At 37.2% G+C, this 16111-nt stretch overlaps 3 protein-coding genes and 1 long non-coding RNA gene across 6 annotated transcripts; 1 reads left to right on the top strand and 3 right to left on the bottom strand.

The window, feature by feature from the left end:
* Positions 1-4475: 4475 nt before the first annotated feature.
* On the bottom strand, positions 4476-6540 carry LOC106405903 (succinate dehydrogenase [ubiquinone] flavoprotein subunit 1, mitochondrial-like). 3 transcript variants are annotated; one of them, XM_013846463.3, is made up of 8 exons: positions 6349-6540; positions 6120-6265; positions 5824-5982; positions 5571-5717; positions 5367-5506; positions 5175-5244; positions 4964-5072; positions 4476-4891 (listed from the first exon to the last, which is right to left on the bottom strand). In XM_013846463.3, exons 2-6 carry the CDS (start codon positions 6211-6213, stop codon positions 5233-5235), a joined length of 552 nt encoding a protein of 183 aa, XP_013701917.2. In that variant the 5' UTR covers positions 6214-6265; positions 6349-6540; the 3' UTR covers positions 4476-4891; positions 4964-5072; positions 5175-5232. The 3 variants fall into 3 exon arrangements, with proteins under 3 accessions (XP_013701917.2, XP_048631120.1, XP_048631121.1); XM_048775163.1 differs by having other exon boundaries at positions 4476-5072; XM_048775164.1 differs by having other exon boundaries at positions 4476-5072; positions 5646-5717.
* Positions 6541-7585: 1045 nt separating this feature from the next.
* LOC125605246 lies at positions 7586-9290 on the bottom strand. The gene is made up of 2 exons (XR_007336750.1): positions 8135-9290; positions 7586-7811 (listed from the first exon to the last, which is right to left on the bottom strand). It is a non-coding gene; the product is annotated as an uncharacterized LOC125605246 (long non-coding RNA).
* Positions 9291-10230: 940 nt separating this feature from the next.
* BNAA02G34690D lies at positions 10231-11967 on the bottom strand. The gene is made up of 3 exons (XM_013846501.3): positions 11449-11967; positions 11020-11361; positions 10231-10931 (listed from the first exon to the last, which is right to left on the bottom strand). The coding sequence occupies exons 1-3, from the start codon at positions 11734-11736 to the stop codon at positions 10452-10454; spliced, it is 1110 nt and encodes a 369-aa protein (XP_013701955.1). The 5' UTR covers positions 11737-11967; the 3' UTR covers positions 10231-10451.
* A 2496-nt stretch (positions 11968-14463) lies between these two features.
* Positions 14464-16076, top strand: LOC125574949 (zinc finger protein ENHYDROUS-like). The gene is made up of 2 exons (XM_048775162.1): positions 14464-14703; positions 14764-16076. Exons 1-2 carry the CDS (start codon positions 14631-14633, stop codon positions 15024-15026), a joined length of 336 nt encoding a protein of 111 aa, XP_048631119.1. The 5' UTR covers positions 14464-14630; the 3' UTR covers positions 15027-16076.
* The last annotated feature ends 35 nt before the right edge of the window (positions 16077-16111 follow it).

Below are 16111 nucleotides of genomic sequence, written 5' to 3'. Positions count from 1 at the left end.
CACAGGCCCGAATTTTAAGCGGGTCTTGCGGGTAAGGCTTGTGCGGTTTTGGGCCAGACGCGGGATTGGCTCGATGTGTACCGCGGGATGCGCGGGGCTCCGCCAAAGACGATCTCCTCCAGCTCGATCGGTGAGAGAGATGGCGATTGGAAAGCCGATCTCTTCTAGCTCTCACCGTGAGAGAAATGGCTTCTCCTCTTCTTTGATCCGTCACTAAGCTCCACTTCTCTATGCATGTTCTTCATCTTCTCGTTTGATCCATCTCTCATCTCTTCGCTGTTTCAGCTTAATTCTTTTCTTTTGAGCCACGATTCAAGAACTAAGGGCCTTTTGATGTTGCTGATGAACATCAATGCATTCAGGGCCTTTTGATGTTGCTGATGAACATCAATGCATTCAGGTAAGGATAAAGTTTTCGATTACATGTTCTTTTGCTCATTACCGTGATTTAATTTGTAAGGACAGATAAAAATTCATTCCCTAATTCTTTATTGTGGATTACATGATCTTTAGTGAAAGAAGAACAAGATATTGGGTCTGTTTTGTCTCTAATCAACCGGCTACACAATGACCAATCGTGTAAGTTGTCCTGTCTCATTGTTATCTCTTATCAAACAGCTTCTTATCGAGAATATATGGAGCTTCTTTTGCGATGTTTGCGTGAACAAGAATATTGTTGTTTGTTCTCATCATGAGTTAAACACAAGTGTTTGTAACAATCCAAAGATTTTGATGTTTGCGTGAACAAGAATATTGTTGTTTGTTCTCATCTTTTGCGATGTCTGCGTGAACAAAGAATATTGATGTTTGTTTTTATACTCTGTTTTCGCTCTGTTCGGTCTTGATATTGAAATCAGAAGTATGTTCGGCCTGTTGTTTCTTAATGTCCTTATCATATAAACTCAAGTGATTTTAGTCATCTATTTTCTAAAACTTTTTCTTTATAATGACATGTGGTGAGTGGGGGATTGTATTATGATCAAGGAGGAGAACGATATGAGAATGCAAAGGACACTTCACACTTGCATTCCGATCTATAAGGCAAAGGACCTCAGGTTAGTCTCTGTTCTATTTTTTTTTTATGTCGTCTCCAGTTCTTATGATAAGAGCTGATAGAATTTAGATACTTGGTTACTAGTACATAGATCTCTTTGTTTCTTGTGTTGTTGTGTTCTTGTGTTCTTATAGCTGATAGAATTTAGGTAATAGGTTACTAGTACATAGATCTTTTTGTTTCTTGTGTTGTTGTGTTCTTCTGTTCTTATAGCTGATAGAATTTAGGTAATAGGTTACTACTTACTAGTACTTGATCGTCTATGCGTGGATGGTTGCTTGTTCTTGATCGTCTCTTACATATGATATGGTTGCTTGCTCTTGATTGTTTAGTTTGATAGTTTGATAGGACTTGAGTATGAGACTTGATCTTTACGTCTGATAGTTTAGATAATAAAAATTTCTTATAATGGTTGAGTCTCTGACCAATGAGAAATAAGAGAATAGTTGCTATAATTTTTAAAATTGCAAAAAAATAGAAACAGAACCCTAAACAATATTACCTAAACTCACGACCTAAGCAAAAAAAAAAAACGACGCAGAAACCTAAACTCTATCTCTAAGTCTCTAACGAAGAAGAGAGAAAGAGATGACAGATGATGGTTCAAGTTTCGATCCAAATTTCACACCGTTGAATACAATGGATTTTGAGAGCCAGCGAGTCCTTGGAGTTATTTTGGCAGCTGATGAGGCTGATGATGGTTCATCTGATGGAGCAAAAAAGAAGCAAAGAAAGAAGAGAAGGCTTATTCAAGCTGATGATGATGAAGATGATAGTGATGTTGAAATCACTCCTCCACCAATACAAGCTACTACTCTGCGCAAACAAGCCACCTGCGGAACCGTGCGAGCCTTGAAATCAAAGAAACCAATGTTGCAGTCTACTCTAGACGGTGGCATTGGATCGTCTTTGTCTCCTAAGGCGAGTAAAAGGAAAACCAAAACCAAATCTATTCACTTTACCATCCGTGGGGGGAGAAAAAGCTCCAGGCCGACACAAGGTAATGGCAAGAATAAGAAGAAGATTCAAGAGGAGCAGCTTGATTCTGAAGGTGAATTTGAAGAGGACGAGATGGAGAACGAGATGGAGAACGAGAAGGAGGGTAGGCAGTGGTCTGATGTATGGCCCCATTTTACTAAGATTCGAAATTCCAATGGTGAGCAGAAAGCTAAATGCAATTATTGTAAGAATGACTATGCATGGACTTCCCACGGGCATGGAACAAGTGGTTTGAGAAGGCATCGTGACAGATGCAAACTCTTTCCAAGGAATCTCCGAACAAAAAAACTTGATGCTGAAGCCAAATTAGTAAGTGGCAAGTATGATCATGTTGTGTTCAAGCAGCTGGTAACCAAGACTATAATTCAGCATGACCTACCTTACTCATATGTTGAGTATGAGCAAGTCAGAGAAACTTGGAAGCACTTGAATCCTGACGTCAAATTCTTTTGTCGAAACACAGCTAAAGCAGAGGTCTATCGGTTTTATGAAAACGAGAGAGAGACATTGAAGAGGGAATTGGCTAGTCTTCCAGGAAGAGTAAGCTTCACTTCTGATTTGTGGTCATCACTGAAACGGGAGGGTTATATGTGTCTGACAGCACATTACATTGACCGAAATTGGAGGCTAAACAGTAAAATACTGACTTTTTGTGCTCTCCCACCGCCTCACACAGGTATGAATGTTGCTTTAAAGCTTCTTGAATCTGTGGAAGAGTGGGGACTAGAGAAAAAAATGTTCTCTCTCACATTAGACAATGCTACAAGTAATGATTCGATGCAAGATATAGTGAAAACTCAGGTGCTTTTGAGCAATGATTTGTTGTGTGGAGGTGAGTTTTTTCACGTCAGATGTGCAGCTCACATACTCAACCTCATTGTGCAAGATGGTTTGAAGGTTATTAAAGACTCTTTGCACAAAGTTAGAGAGAGTGTTAAGTATGTAACAGCGTCAGAAACGCGTGAGATGACGTTTGCAAAATGCGTGGATGCTGCTGGTATAAAGGAGAATGCTGGTTTGATAATGGATGTGCAGACAAGATGGAACTCGACATTCTATATGCTTGAAAGAGCCCTTCCGTACCGTGAAGCGTTTGTTAAGTTGGAGATATATGATAGGAGAAACTATAAGTTTTTGCCTACAGCTACAGAATGGAGCAGAGCTGCGAAAATATGTGTTTTCTTGGAGCCTTTTGCTAAGATTACTAGTTTGATGTCAGGTTCGAAATACCCAACATCGAACTTGTATTTCTATCAGGTATGGAAGATCCATAATTGGCTGCAGATAAATGAGGAAAGCGATGATGAGATTATCCGAGAGATGGTGATACCGATGAAAGAGAAGTTCGATAAGTACTGGGAAGAAGTCAGTGATCTTTTTGCAATGACAGCTGTCTTTGATCCACGCTTGAAGCTTCCAGTTGTAGAGTATTGTTTAGGGAGACTTGACATGAGTACACGTGATGCGAAAATGAAGAACTTGCGTCTGAAGCTGGAAACTTTGTTTCAATCATACGACAAAAAATCAAAGTCAACATCACCTTCTGCAGAGCCTCGTGAGATGGATCAACAAAATGTTCATGGAGGACCGAAAGGAACATTTGAGAACTATGGTGTAAGTCTCCTGTTTCGTTTTTTTTTTTTAAATTACTTATGAACCTGCGGTAGATATAGATAGCTTTGAAAGTTTTGATATTCCATCAAATTGTTTTTAAATTTTTTTTTAAACACTACAGGATTTTTTTGCGTTTCGCAAAAGTAGTGTTGCTGCGAGTGGAAAGACAGCTCTCCAAGCTTATTTGGATGAACCTGCACTAGATATGGATAGCTTTGAAAGTTTGGATATTCTCGACTGGTGGAAAGATAATACTCACAGGTTTGGTGATTTGCCAGCAATGGCTTGTGATCTGCTTAGCATTCCGATCACAACAGTGGCTTCAGAATCCTCCTTTAGCATCGGTTCGAGAGTTCTGAACAAATACAGGAGCCGTCTACTTCCCAAAAATGTGCAGGCTCTGATATGTAGTAGGAATTGGCTAAAAGGATTCGAAGCTTATGAACATGGTAAATTATTCACTTTGTTATATATTTTAGGGTGTCATTTTCTTTAAATTTAATTAACTTCGATTTTTAATATCTACAGAAGATGAAATGGATGGTGAAGAAGAGATAGTTGAAGTTGAAGAAGAAGAAACTTGATTTTTATTTTGATCTGGTGTTTTTTTTTATTCGCATTATGGATTTTGTGGCGCTCTTTTTCCCTTGTCGGGTTTTGTCCCAATGGGTTTTCTCGATAAGGTTTTTACCGAGGCCACGTTACATTGTTTGGATTTTGTTTGGGTGTTCATTTACATTACTTGGATATGATTACTTAGATTTGGTGTTGTTACTTAATGTCATTCTTATGCATACACATCAGTGCATACGCATCAAAGATTATTTCTGTTTTAGTTTCTTGTTGATACTACATGCCATTCAACACAAGAATAATGTTTTCCCGATAAGGTTCAATATGTTTGTATTGAACACAAGAGTAATGTTATGTAAGATACGTAGAGATGAAACGTATGATAGAGGTTCATATACTTCTTTTGTTGATCTGTATGACTGTATCGAGAAGCATTGACTCAAAAGCTATAGTTAAGCATCAAATGAGACGTTCAACTTCTGGATGGTGACCCGCGGGCCTACCCGCAAAGACCTGTGCACTAGGCGGGGCGGGATTGGACATTGCTTCTCGATACCGCATCCCGCGGCGGGCCAGCCCGCTGTGACCCGACTGAACTTGAGCCCGTGGCGGGGCGGGCCATTTGGTTGCGGGTGGGCTCGTTTGCCATCTCTAGTCATTATATTATTTGAGAGTGGTGTTAAATCATATATATGCATGTTAAACGAGGAAGTGGAATCAAACCGTGAAATCCTCCCGAGCATGTGCTCCTCTGCTTTCCTTTCGTGCTTCCGCTGAATGCATTGTTATGGAAGCGTTTATCAAAAGGTTCTCCAGTTTCTATATATTGTCTCTGTCAAATCAGAGTTGATGCATTTTTTATAAAATAAGAGCTTTTTGGAACATTGATAATCAATAATCTCGATCACATTTGTAGAGTGTCGTTTGTTTTTACCATATCAAACTCCCATCTTTAACTTGGACATCCTCGAAACTTTCCCATGCCTTGTCGATCAACTGACAACCTGTGTTTTATTCCATACCAATAAGTGTGTAAAATAAATTGGCGGGTTCTGCAGGTGAGAGAGAGAGAGCCATAGAGCTCTGAATCCATTATAAATTAAGAAAAAAGATTCTTCTACTTTACCTTCTTCCAATGTTTCTTGGGTGCGGAAGACAGCTGCATGTTTAATCTGATACTTGATGTAGGAAGCGACCCGCTTGAGTGTCTTAACTTGTTCAGCCATTCGATTATCTTCTTTCCTGCATTCTCCTCTAGAGTCTCACCTGCACCGTTTGAAATAATGCAACTAGTGAGATTTTTCCTCTTAAATCCTCAAAAATGACTGACCTGGTTTGCTTATCTCGGCAACCCTATTTGCACAAGCACGACCAAACACAAGAATGTCGAGGAGAGAATTTGCACCAAGCCTGTTGGCACCATGAACAGATGCACAAGCTGCCTCCCCAGCAGCCATAAGCCCAGGAACCACTGCATCTGCAGGACAAAAAAAAAAAAAATTACTTTGGCTACGAGGCTTTTATGCATCTCATGATCCACTCTACACAAATTTCACCCAAAGTTTCTACAAAGGCTTACTTACCTCGCCGTTGGGATACCACCCATGTTGTAGTGAACAGTGGGCAAGACTGGAATTGGCTCTTTGGTGACATCAACACCAGCAAAAATTGCAGCTGTCTCCTGGAAGCCTTTCTTTCAGAACTTCTGGTGGAAGATGATTCAAATGGAGATAGATATGATCCTTATGCCGATTTTAGCAACATATCCAAAAAAAAAAAAAGAGTATTAAAGTATCACAAAATCAAGCACGGATACAGCTCAAAGACATGTAATGAGAGTTCCTCCAAAAAAAGAAAACTAGTTTAAAGGGAAGCATACCTACACCACGACCTTCCCTGATTTCTATAGTCACAGATCTGGACACAACATCTCTTGATGCAAGATCTTTGGCAGTTGGAGCATATCGTTCCATAAATCGTTCACCTTCACTGTTTCTAAGAATACCACACCTTCACCTCGGGATCCTGCAATTGTATAATAGACAAACGCATTAAATCTTTATTTTTTTTTGCAATCAAATTAGTGCATGTGAGGACAAGATGCTAACCTTCGGTGATGAGAGGTTATGTGCATGTATGTGCTGAGGTTGCAGAGAAGTATGCTCTTCCACAGTGCCGGCCCTGGACGGAAGCGGAGGAAGCTTGTGCTTCCGGCCGCCGTGAGATTATGTTAATTAGCGGCCACAAATTTAACAAAAGTTCTTAACAGCACTAATGGTTGCGATGCTTTCATGTGGACAAGAGGGAGTGAGTTCGATTCTTCTTCTATAACTTTTTAAAAAATATTAGAATCAACTAATTTATAGGCCACTTTATTAATACTAGGTCGTCGTCCGCGCTTCGCGCGGATAATTGATTATAATTCTAAATTTTGTTGCAACAAAATTGTATTGTTCAGATACCAAAAAATAGAAAATTGACTTTATGATATTTAATAAATTTTAAACTAACCAAAAAAGTATTACAAATCTATGAAAGTATTTTATAAAAATATAGCTAAAATATGATGTCTCGTTTTTTTTTCTTGAACAAAATTTGATGTCTCATTTTCATACTGTTATCCATATTTTTGAAATATATAGATTCTGTTAATATCTAAAAAATACTAATATGTTTTCTCAACAAATTTGGATTATATGCCACATGTGTGAAAATGACGATATTAAAAATCAGTTAAATTTTTAGAAATAACAGAGAAGTGATCTTTAATATTTATATTGGTTTAGTATTTCAATATATATTTTTTGTTTATGATCCGGCAACAATTTGATAACATGTTTATTCTCCGCTTTCTTTATGCTTTGATCACTCAATATCACCATTTAATTTATATTTACCTATCCTACATAAAATGTATTACATGTCTTCCAACATCTAAATTCCATTTGGACCCCTCTTTTATTCACACTAAAAACATGACACTTATGGAAATATCTAATATGTATGCGGTTGCATAGCATATACTTCTGATTTATTGATAAACTGTGCAAGCCAACTTATTGCTTCTCCATCAAAATTTGTATAAATCTTCTTTTTTTTTTAACCAAAAGAAGAAGTTGTTTTGCACAATTCCATAATGGAAGCAGAAAAAAATGTTATCCCCTGCTGCGATGTTTTTGCTTTGCCACCTCAAAGCTGCTTGTTCTTCGGTGGCTAGTGAACAACTTAAAAAAATCCATGGTGTCAGTATAATCGAAATCATATGGTATAATCATACCTTAATATTGTCTTAAGTTATTATACTTGTGTTGTCGTTATATTTCTTGACTTTAGAGGCAAAGGAAAGCAACCAAAAGAATTTTATAGAGAATATTAATTTTTTAGCAGTATACTGAAACTTCATCTTAAACCGAAAATATAGAAACTTAAAAACCACAGAATACAAAAGTTATTCCAAAGACTACTCTGCTGTTCAACTTGTTGTGATGCATAAAAGTAGATAACATGTTAAGTGGGTCCGTAGTTCTTAGCTTCTCGGACTCACGCACTTAATATGTACTCAATCCTAAGCCTGCAATGTAACCGTGATTTAGAACCCATAAGTTTCAGACAAAAAAATGATAACAATTAGAATGCTCATTTAAGCACTTAGCTACAATTAACCAAAAACTTCAGCCAAGAATCAAGTTTCAGCTAGTTAAGTAATTTTCAATCTTTCAGTCTCTCTTTAGATCTTCTTGGTTTATATGCTCTACATACAGATCCTGATATAGATCTAAGCATTTAGATCGATTTACAATTAACATAAAGCTTCAGCTAAACAGTCAAGTTTGGCTTATTCAAACTCTGTGGAGAATTGCATCAAACACATAATAAACATTTTTGAAACCAAACCTTATAAAGAAGCTAGAAGAAGGTGTTAGTGTGTTACTATCTCGCCTAGGAGGAGGATGGTAATTAATCTCCATGAAATTATCAGCATGCTCCTTGTACTCTTTAAGGTCTCCACTTTCTGAATCAGAAACTCCTAAGGAAAGGTAGAACCAAAAAAAAAATCATACAAACAGGTTTCAATCTAGCATGTATTGAAAAAATCAAAAATCAAATGTCTAATATATTGAATCATAAATCACTCTAAGAATCAGTGTTCATTTCTTTTATAAACTTGTAGAGAAGAATAAATATGGGACCAACGTGCTTATGATACTAAACGTGTTATCAGATTATTCAGCTATCAATTTAGTTTTTCTGTTAAATATAATATTAAACTTATAATCAGAATATTCATTCAAAAACAAAAATACAATTATATGTGTGGACCCAAATGAGGATGCTGACCCCAATGTAATGTTAACCTTCAAATATCTAGCCATCAATCCCTACGCAAGGGAACTGCAATTTTGAAATCAGAGAAAAATTTAAACGCAAAGTTGAATATATCTTCCAAAAAAACCTGATTAAAGAAGAGTACAGATGGAGATTTCGTGGTGGTCTCTTTTTTGTCAATTTTCCATATTACGGATTTCTGTCAATGAAGTTTAGCAGCTGGGGAAGAGGATGATGAGAATATATATAGTTTGCAGAAGGGAAAGTAGAGAGCTAGGATGCGTTTCTAATGAGCAAGTAATGATGGTTCCTTGAAGAGCCATCAATATTGTTGGCTGAGAGGAGTGATGTGGAGAGGTACATGAAGCCTCGTCTTGATGGGTTTATTAAAGAGCATTGAAGTTCCATAGATGTAGACGCAGGCGTTACGCCTGAGTAGGCAAATCGATTAGGCAAGCTCTTGAATTTAGAAGTGAGTAGGACTAAAGGGGAGGAAGCTGTAAGGTTTACGATTGAGCCCAAAAAATTGCTAATAGGTCGAATATCTTGATGGACTGGTTGGATTTGTGGCCCAGACCTTGAAGTTAAGACAAATCTGTAGTGACATGGCATATTAATTGGTTGAGAATATTTTGTCCTATGTGGACACCTTGAGAACTCTCTAAATTAGTTTCTTTTATATAGTAGGATTTGCTTCTGGCCTCATAAATACTGGGACCGGCTCTGCTCTTCCATAACCCTGGAAAAAAAAACAGCAGCCATCATGTGAGCATATTTGCACTACTGGCAAAACTTGGTCTTATATAAAAAACTAGCTCACCCACCCCAGTGGCCAAAATTGTTTGTGCAGAGCGGAAACGATGGAGTGTTCCATCTTCCATGTTTAGTGCAATAACACCCTGGCAACTGCCTGCATATGAATGAAGTAACAATGTTGCATGAATACCGACAGCAAAAAAAGAAAGAAAGAAAGAAAGAAAATAGCTCCCAGACACATACCATCACTAGCCATGAGCAAATCGAGAGCCAAGTATTCAACAAAGAAGTGTGTGTTATGCTTCATAGCTTGTCCATAAAGGGTAGGCAAGAGAGCATGCCCAGTCCGATCAGGCACAACGATAGGCCTGCCCACCTGATGGTAAAAGAAAAAGAAAGCCAAATATGAGAAGCTTTCGAAACAAAGAGCTAGGATTAAGACGTTAGAGAGAGAGACATAGAATTACAGAGAAAATGATTTGCTACTTACTTAAAATGCATATCAAACTTTTTATTTCAAGAATCAACAAAAAGTTATATCCAAAATTTAAAAACAATAACCAAATTAATGTCTTTTTTAGTTTCAAAATGTTATGTCCAAATCTATTAACCATTCAATCTATTAAAAATAAAAAATAGTTAAGTGAAAGTTATATTTTTAAATACAAAAAAATTTGAGAAATAAAAAATTTAATTTTTTTTTTCAAAATCTAAATATTCGAACCCGATCTGAAATAACCGAACCCCAACTAAAAATACCCGAACCTAATCCGAAGTACATAAATATCCGAACGGCTGAAATACCTGAAAATCCAAAATACCTGATCTGAATCCGAACGGGTACCTGAACGCTCACCCCTACAGTGGGAAGTATTATGTTTCCATGCAGTGTTTATTTTATAGATCAGTTTAGTGGGTCCAGTATACTACAAATGTCATATACTACAAAGTATGACATTTGTATGGAAACCTTGTAATATTATTGTTAGCTTGTAACGCAAGATTCAGTCATCAAGATCAATATTAATTTATTACACCGGCTCGCTGGTTGATACTTTTAAAACCTAGTAGCAAAAAAAAAAAGAGAGAATGGAAATCGGATCATGCAATTGGAACGGATAACAAAAAATCAGTTTCCGGTGAGCAAAAAGGCGGGAGGACGAAAATGATCGACCGAGAGACCCCAAATGTTAAAATCAACTTCCTCGATCCGCCACTTCTCCGTCATCTGTCTCCGATGGTTCGCCGAGGCTTCACCATACCTAAAAACCGTAACTGTAGTTTTCCCACCGTGAGCGATGTTCACATCATCCACGTACCGATAATCATCCATCACCGATTCGGCGCTAGTCTCCCAAAATACATCGCCTTCCTTGGTCCGCATACTCAGAAGCCTCGAGTCCTCAAACTGTATCAACAGTCCCGATCTCTGGCTGAAATAACCCCATATCGTGTGATGAATGATCTCGAACTCTGGACCGCTTTGAGCCTCTCTAACCGCCGGACTCGTCTCAAGTTTCAGTATAAAGCAATCCTCACCGTTGATAATCTTCTCTCCGATGCACGTTGCGTCGAGGAACATATTAGCGGTCGAACGAGGATCTAAACCCTGGTAACAATTAATAATAAACCAGCCCCGGTTCAGCATAACCCTACAAACTACATTAAATTAATAAATAATAAACGTGTTGGTTTACCTGTAAAAAACGGCGGAGAGGTCTCGGTGTTCCGGTGGACGACGGTGTTTGCTGGTTAGAAGAATGTCGCCACGAAAGCCGACCGTTACTACCGCATATGACTTTACATCCAGACACAACGAGCTCCAAACACCACAGATCTGGATCTTTCTGCCACAATATGAAACCACCCATTTCATCGTTGCTTTTAAGGTTAACGTTGGAATCGTCTCCTTGGTGAAACTCTGACGCCGTCATCTTCACTTGTCCAATAACGCACATACTGTTCACGGCGTTTAACGCTGCAGGTCCTCCCGTCGCCGCTATGTATTGCTGCACTATGTATTTCGCCGTGGAAGCTTGCTAATTAAATGAAATAAGTGAGAGTACTGATTAGACGTCATCAGTTAAACTATAGGCTGGTCTCTAAGTCGGGGCCTAATGACTTACAATGGAGGAATCTTTGACAGGCTTATGAACAGAGTGACCAACTTGAACCTGGAGAGGTATAAGAGGCGATCCAACGAGGTAGAGAAGAAAACGAAGCTCGTTGATACGAGCAGCGATTAGCGGTTGCGACAATTTATCAGCCGTTTGAGCTTTCATCCACGTCATCATATTCTGACACCTCAATGCTACGTTATTGCCCATACCGGAGAACAACTCCTCCGGTATCGGAATTTCCAAAACCGTCTCCAAACCATCGTCTCTGTCTACGTTCGGACACAGCTTCCTCATGCACTTCCCACTCCTTCGATTCTTCTTGTTCTTGTGACTTTCTTTTGTTCTATGAGCGATCGATTGAACAAAACCTACAAATGGCTCAAAGATTGTCAGCACGCCTGTATTTCATCAAACCTCTTCTTTGTTTTTTGTTTTTGTTAATTGGTGGTACTGGTTCGAAACTTTGTCTTCCTTCATGTTTAATTATTTTAGAAGGGTCTTCCAGGTAATATTTGTGGTTTCCTTTGTTTTAGTTTCTTATAATTTTTTTATCTTAATTAAATGTTGTTTTTGAGAACAATATTTTTTTGGTCTAATCTTGAGAACAATATTATATGCGAGCCACAAGTAATATGCATGTCATGCGATGCGTATATTATGCGAGTGTAAAACAGTATTATATCGACGACCATTCCATACAAATTAAAATCTATAGTTTTCGTCTGTATAATTCACTCAATGATTTTTCTCTGGTATAAAAATTTGAGGAAAACAAAAATCTGGGGATTGTGTTTTTCTTGTGATGATCGAGAGAAATAAATTTTATTTTAAATTTCATTTTGGTCTTGGTTGTCCTCGTCTTTAGGATTTGTTTTTTTTTTTGAAAAAATCTTTAGGATTTGTTATACAAATTTATTCTTTGTAAACAAACAAATATCTCCTACTTGCATACCGTTTAAACTGGTTGTTTTGGTCTTGGGTTGCCCTCTTCTTTTGGGTTCGTGTAAAATTTTCCATTAGTGTTCAATAAGACAATATGCAATGATGTCATGCTTAGTGTAACACCAGAGACAATTCCTGTGTCTATTTTTGGACAAACAATTTGAACCATATCTTTCTCTGGACAACGTATATTTATAAATCTTGAATGAATAATGAGTGGTGTAACGTCCATGGGGGCTACTCATTAAAACCAGCGTCAGCCTTGTCCTTTTCAATAATTGGTCCAACCCAATATCAGAAGACACAAAACCAATAAAATTTCAAACAAAAATGAAAATACAAAAAATCTTAATTTATATACACAATTTGCATATTTGTTGATTAATTTAAAATATATTTAAATAAATAACTAAAATTTAAGAAAATCATGATGCTGACTTGTAAACCTCAAATGCTACTAATAAATAAGTTTACAACTAATACGTATCAAGATCATAAAAAAACAATACGAGATTTTAAGAGATGATAATTCGATAATGTTAGATTATTGGATACTAGTGGTTGGAACTGTTATTTTGGACCATATGCTAAGGAATTTGTAAGCTGGCAAAATAGTGTGTTTGTGGAGGGACCCATGGGCCTAAATAATTCCTCCTTTGAAACTAACAAGGGAAAGCAATAAAAGGGGGCCCAAATTAATTAATTTATATGTTTGCAAAGTCAAATGCTAGTTTTTTTTTTGAAACATTTTTTTTTTTTTTTATCAAATGCTAGTTCTAATGGACGTTTGTATAGAAGGAACATTACTACAAGATTTTATCAAATCTTATATTATTACAACTTTCCAAACACGACAAGCCATATAATGCAATATATATACAGTATCAATCCATAGATGATCCAGTAAATTCCATATATCGCGGTAAGTTTCGCCCCTTTCAATTCTAAAATAACAACTTTCTTGTAATGGAAAAAATATGTTTTGAGTGATGTGGCGGTGTAAACTTTTTTTTTTTGTTCAACATGTGGCGGTGTAAACAGAACGCAAAATCCAAGCTGGTTAGTATTTTTCCACATGTCATCGTCCAGTTTATCCAACGGATGCAACTCAGATAAACAGACTCACGTGGCAACATCTAAGCGTCCCAAATGCCAACAAGGCATGTAAACGCTAAAACAAAACGCTATTTCTTATTATTATTATTATCACCACTAGAAGAAGTAAATAATCGCTTCTTCCTTTTATTTTTCTGTCGTAAAAAAATCATAGTATTAGAATTACACTGAAAAAGAAACGAAAACGAAAATTTCAATAAAGTCAGGGATATTAAATACTTGGTCAGTTGATTACGTAACATGTACAATAGAAAAAACAACAAAATTCCTGATATTGCATTTATTGGGACACTGCATAAAACCACATGCAATTTTTCTCTATGATTATTTTCTCTTTTTTTTTTTTTGGTTAAACTGGTCAAAAAAATTACCATTGACTCATGAATGTTTGGTGCTTTTATTTTGTACACCTTCCTAAAAAATAAAATGAAAGTGAGAAGAAAGGTTGTGTTAACCGAGAAGTTATGGTATAGTGGTAATAGAATTTCAGTTGGAGTGTTCGTTCTAGGTTTCAGTCGTTTTAGTCACCTTTCTACCTATAATTTTGCATGTCTGAATGGAAAAATTCATGGAGATTAGTCTGAATTTATGGTCTGGAATCCTCAGCGGATAAAAGAATTTGTATTAATTAAAATATTGTACATGGGAATCCAAAACTCATAATATTAAAAAAAAAGGAAAGCCGACACAAGTATAAAAGAAATTGTAGGTAAATAAATAAATATATTTTCAAGGCAGAAAAGTTGAAAAAAAAAATAGTATAATTGTCCCCTATCGAGAGAGAGAAAGAAGAAGAAGATGAAGAAAGCTCCTTTGTCTGGGACAAGCAAAAGAAGCCCGAAAAAAGAAGAAGAAGAAGTCTCACAAACGAAGCCGCCTTGGGTGTGGATCAAACTCCGGTGGAATCTAAGCCGTTGAAACAGAGACTAGAGAGAGAGAGAGAGAGAGAGAGAGAGAGAGTTGAGGGTTAAATAATTAGTATATTTCTCGGGCAATGAGGTTTTGATCTTTTCTAGGGAAGAGAGTTGAGAAAAAAAAGGTTTGGTGGAAAAAAAAGGTTTGTTTGTTTTTATAACGAAAAGCTGATAGACTGACTGACTTGGTAGCTGAAAAACAGAGTCTGAGGATTTATGCCGCCGGTTGATTTAGATAATTCATCCGGGGATGCAAGAAGCGTCTCACGGAACCTCCCCGGAATGCCTGGTACGTTGTCTCTTTTTTTTTCTTTTTTTTTCCAAACTACTCATATTGTTGCAACAACAGATCCAGAAGCGGAGGTGATAGCCTTGTCACCCAAAACTCTGATGGCAAAGAACCGATTCGTGTGCGAAATCTGCAACAAAGGCTTTCAACGAGACCAGAACCTCCGGCTCCACCGTCGTGGTCCGAAACAGACAACGCTTGACTTTTTAGGTTTGGGAAGAGCTGTTGGTAATGGAAGTAGTAACCCCGGTGGAGGGTTGTCGGCTCTGTTTGGGACGGCGGGGGAGTTTTCAGGCAAAGACATTGGTAGAACAAGTTCCTAAGAGAGAGTAGAAGAAGAGTGTAGTTTATAAGAGTATATGTTTTGGTATTTTTGTTTAATAGTGAAAGCAGCAGGCAGCTCTAGTGTTGTTGTTCCCCCAGTGTGAATTTTAATCATAAAGTACATAAAGCTTATAGCTTAGCAGAAACAACAACAACAGTTAATTTTCGATTTTTTTGGGGATCATCATGAGGTGAGGATTGAAATTTGTGTTATTAATGTATGATGTTTGTAACGACGGTGGGATCGAATTTTTGCACTGATGAGGGAAAAATAAGGAGATGAGGTATGACTTTTACTTTTGTATCTTTGCTTGTTAGGTGTGGGGATATTTTTACCAAAAAGACAATTTTTCGAAAACTCCTAATTTTGGACAGATAATCCAATGAAATGTACCAATCGACTTGACCAGTGATTTTGATTGGGAGAATCGACCAAACAATGTTGATCGTTCGTAGGTCCATGTCCATCCATAGTAGGAGTTATCCATTCCATGGTATCTCTTATTATTATTTTTTTTTTTTTGTTTTCAAGACTTAGAGAAGACATGACATATATACACAGACAAATCTACCTAGAAGATATTTATCTGGTAAAATCAATCTGCATATTAACATACTAGTAGAGGTTATTGCTAGTACTCAGTAGAAATAAGAAAGATCCCTTAATCATTTGAGTAGTTGCAGTGCAAAATCAAAATTTAAAAAAACAAGTGAATTTGGAAAGACTAGTGTGGCTGGCTGGCTAGTAGGTGGGTTACATAAATATTGGAAGGCCATTAATAGGAAGACCTCTCAAAGCTATATCACACATAAGATAATATGAACTCGAAAGACCCAAGGAATGAGGAGAGCTAGCGGCTGGAGATGAAGGAGGAGGAGTAGGAGTTTGGTGCGGTGCAGTGGAGTGGAGTGGGGCTTTCACTTGTTCAATCGTAAACTAATAAAACCTAAATCTCTCTCTCAAGACTGAAAAGCCAGTTAAGATGTAGCTCTTTGAATTTAAAGTGTGTCTGTATTTTTCATAAGCAGTGGAAGATGTTTATCTTTTATTCAGAATCAGATGTCAGCTACCACCACTTTGTCT

Source organism: Brassica napus, unplaced genomic scaffold (genome assembly GCF_020379485.1).
Source record: "Brassica napus cultivar Da-Ae unplaced genomic scaffold, Da-Ae ScsIHWf_732;HRSCAF=1062, whole genome shotgun sequence".
NCBI lineage: Eukaryota > Viridiplantae > Streptophyta > Magnoliopsida > Brassicales > Brassicaceae > Brassica > Brassica napus.
The sequence above is the reverse complement of the archived record's forward strand: the minus strand, read 5'-3'. Positions and strand labels throughout refer to the sequence as shown.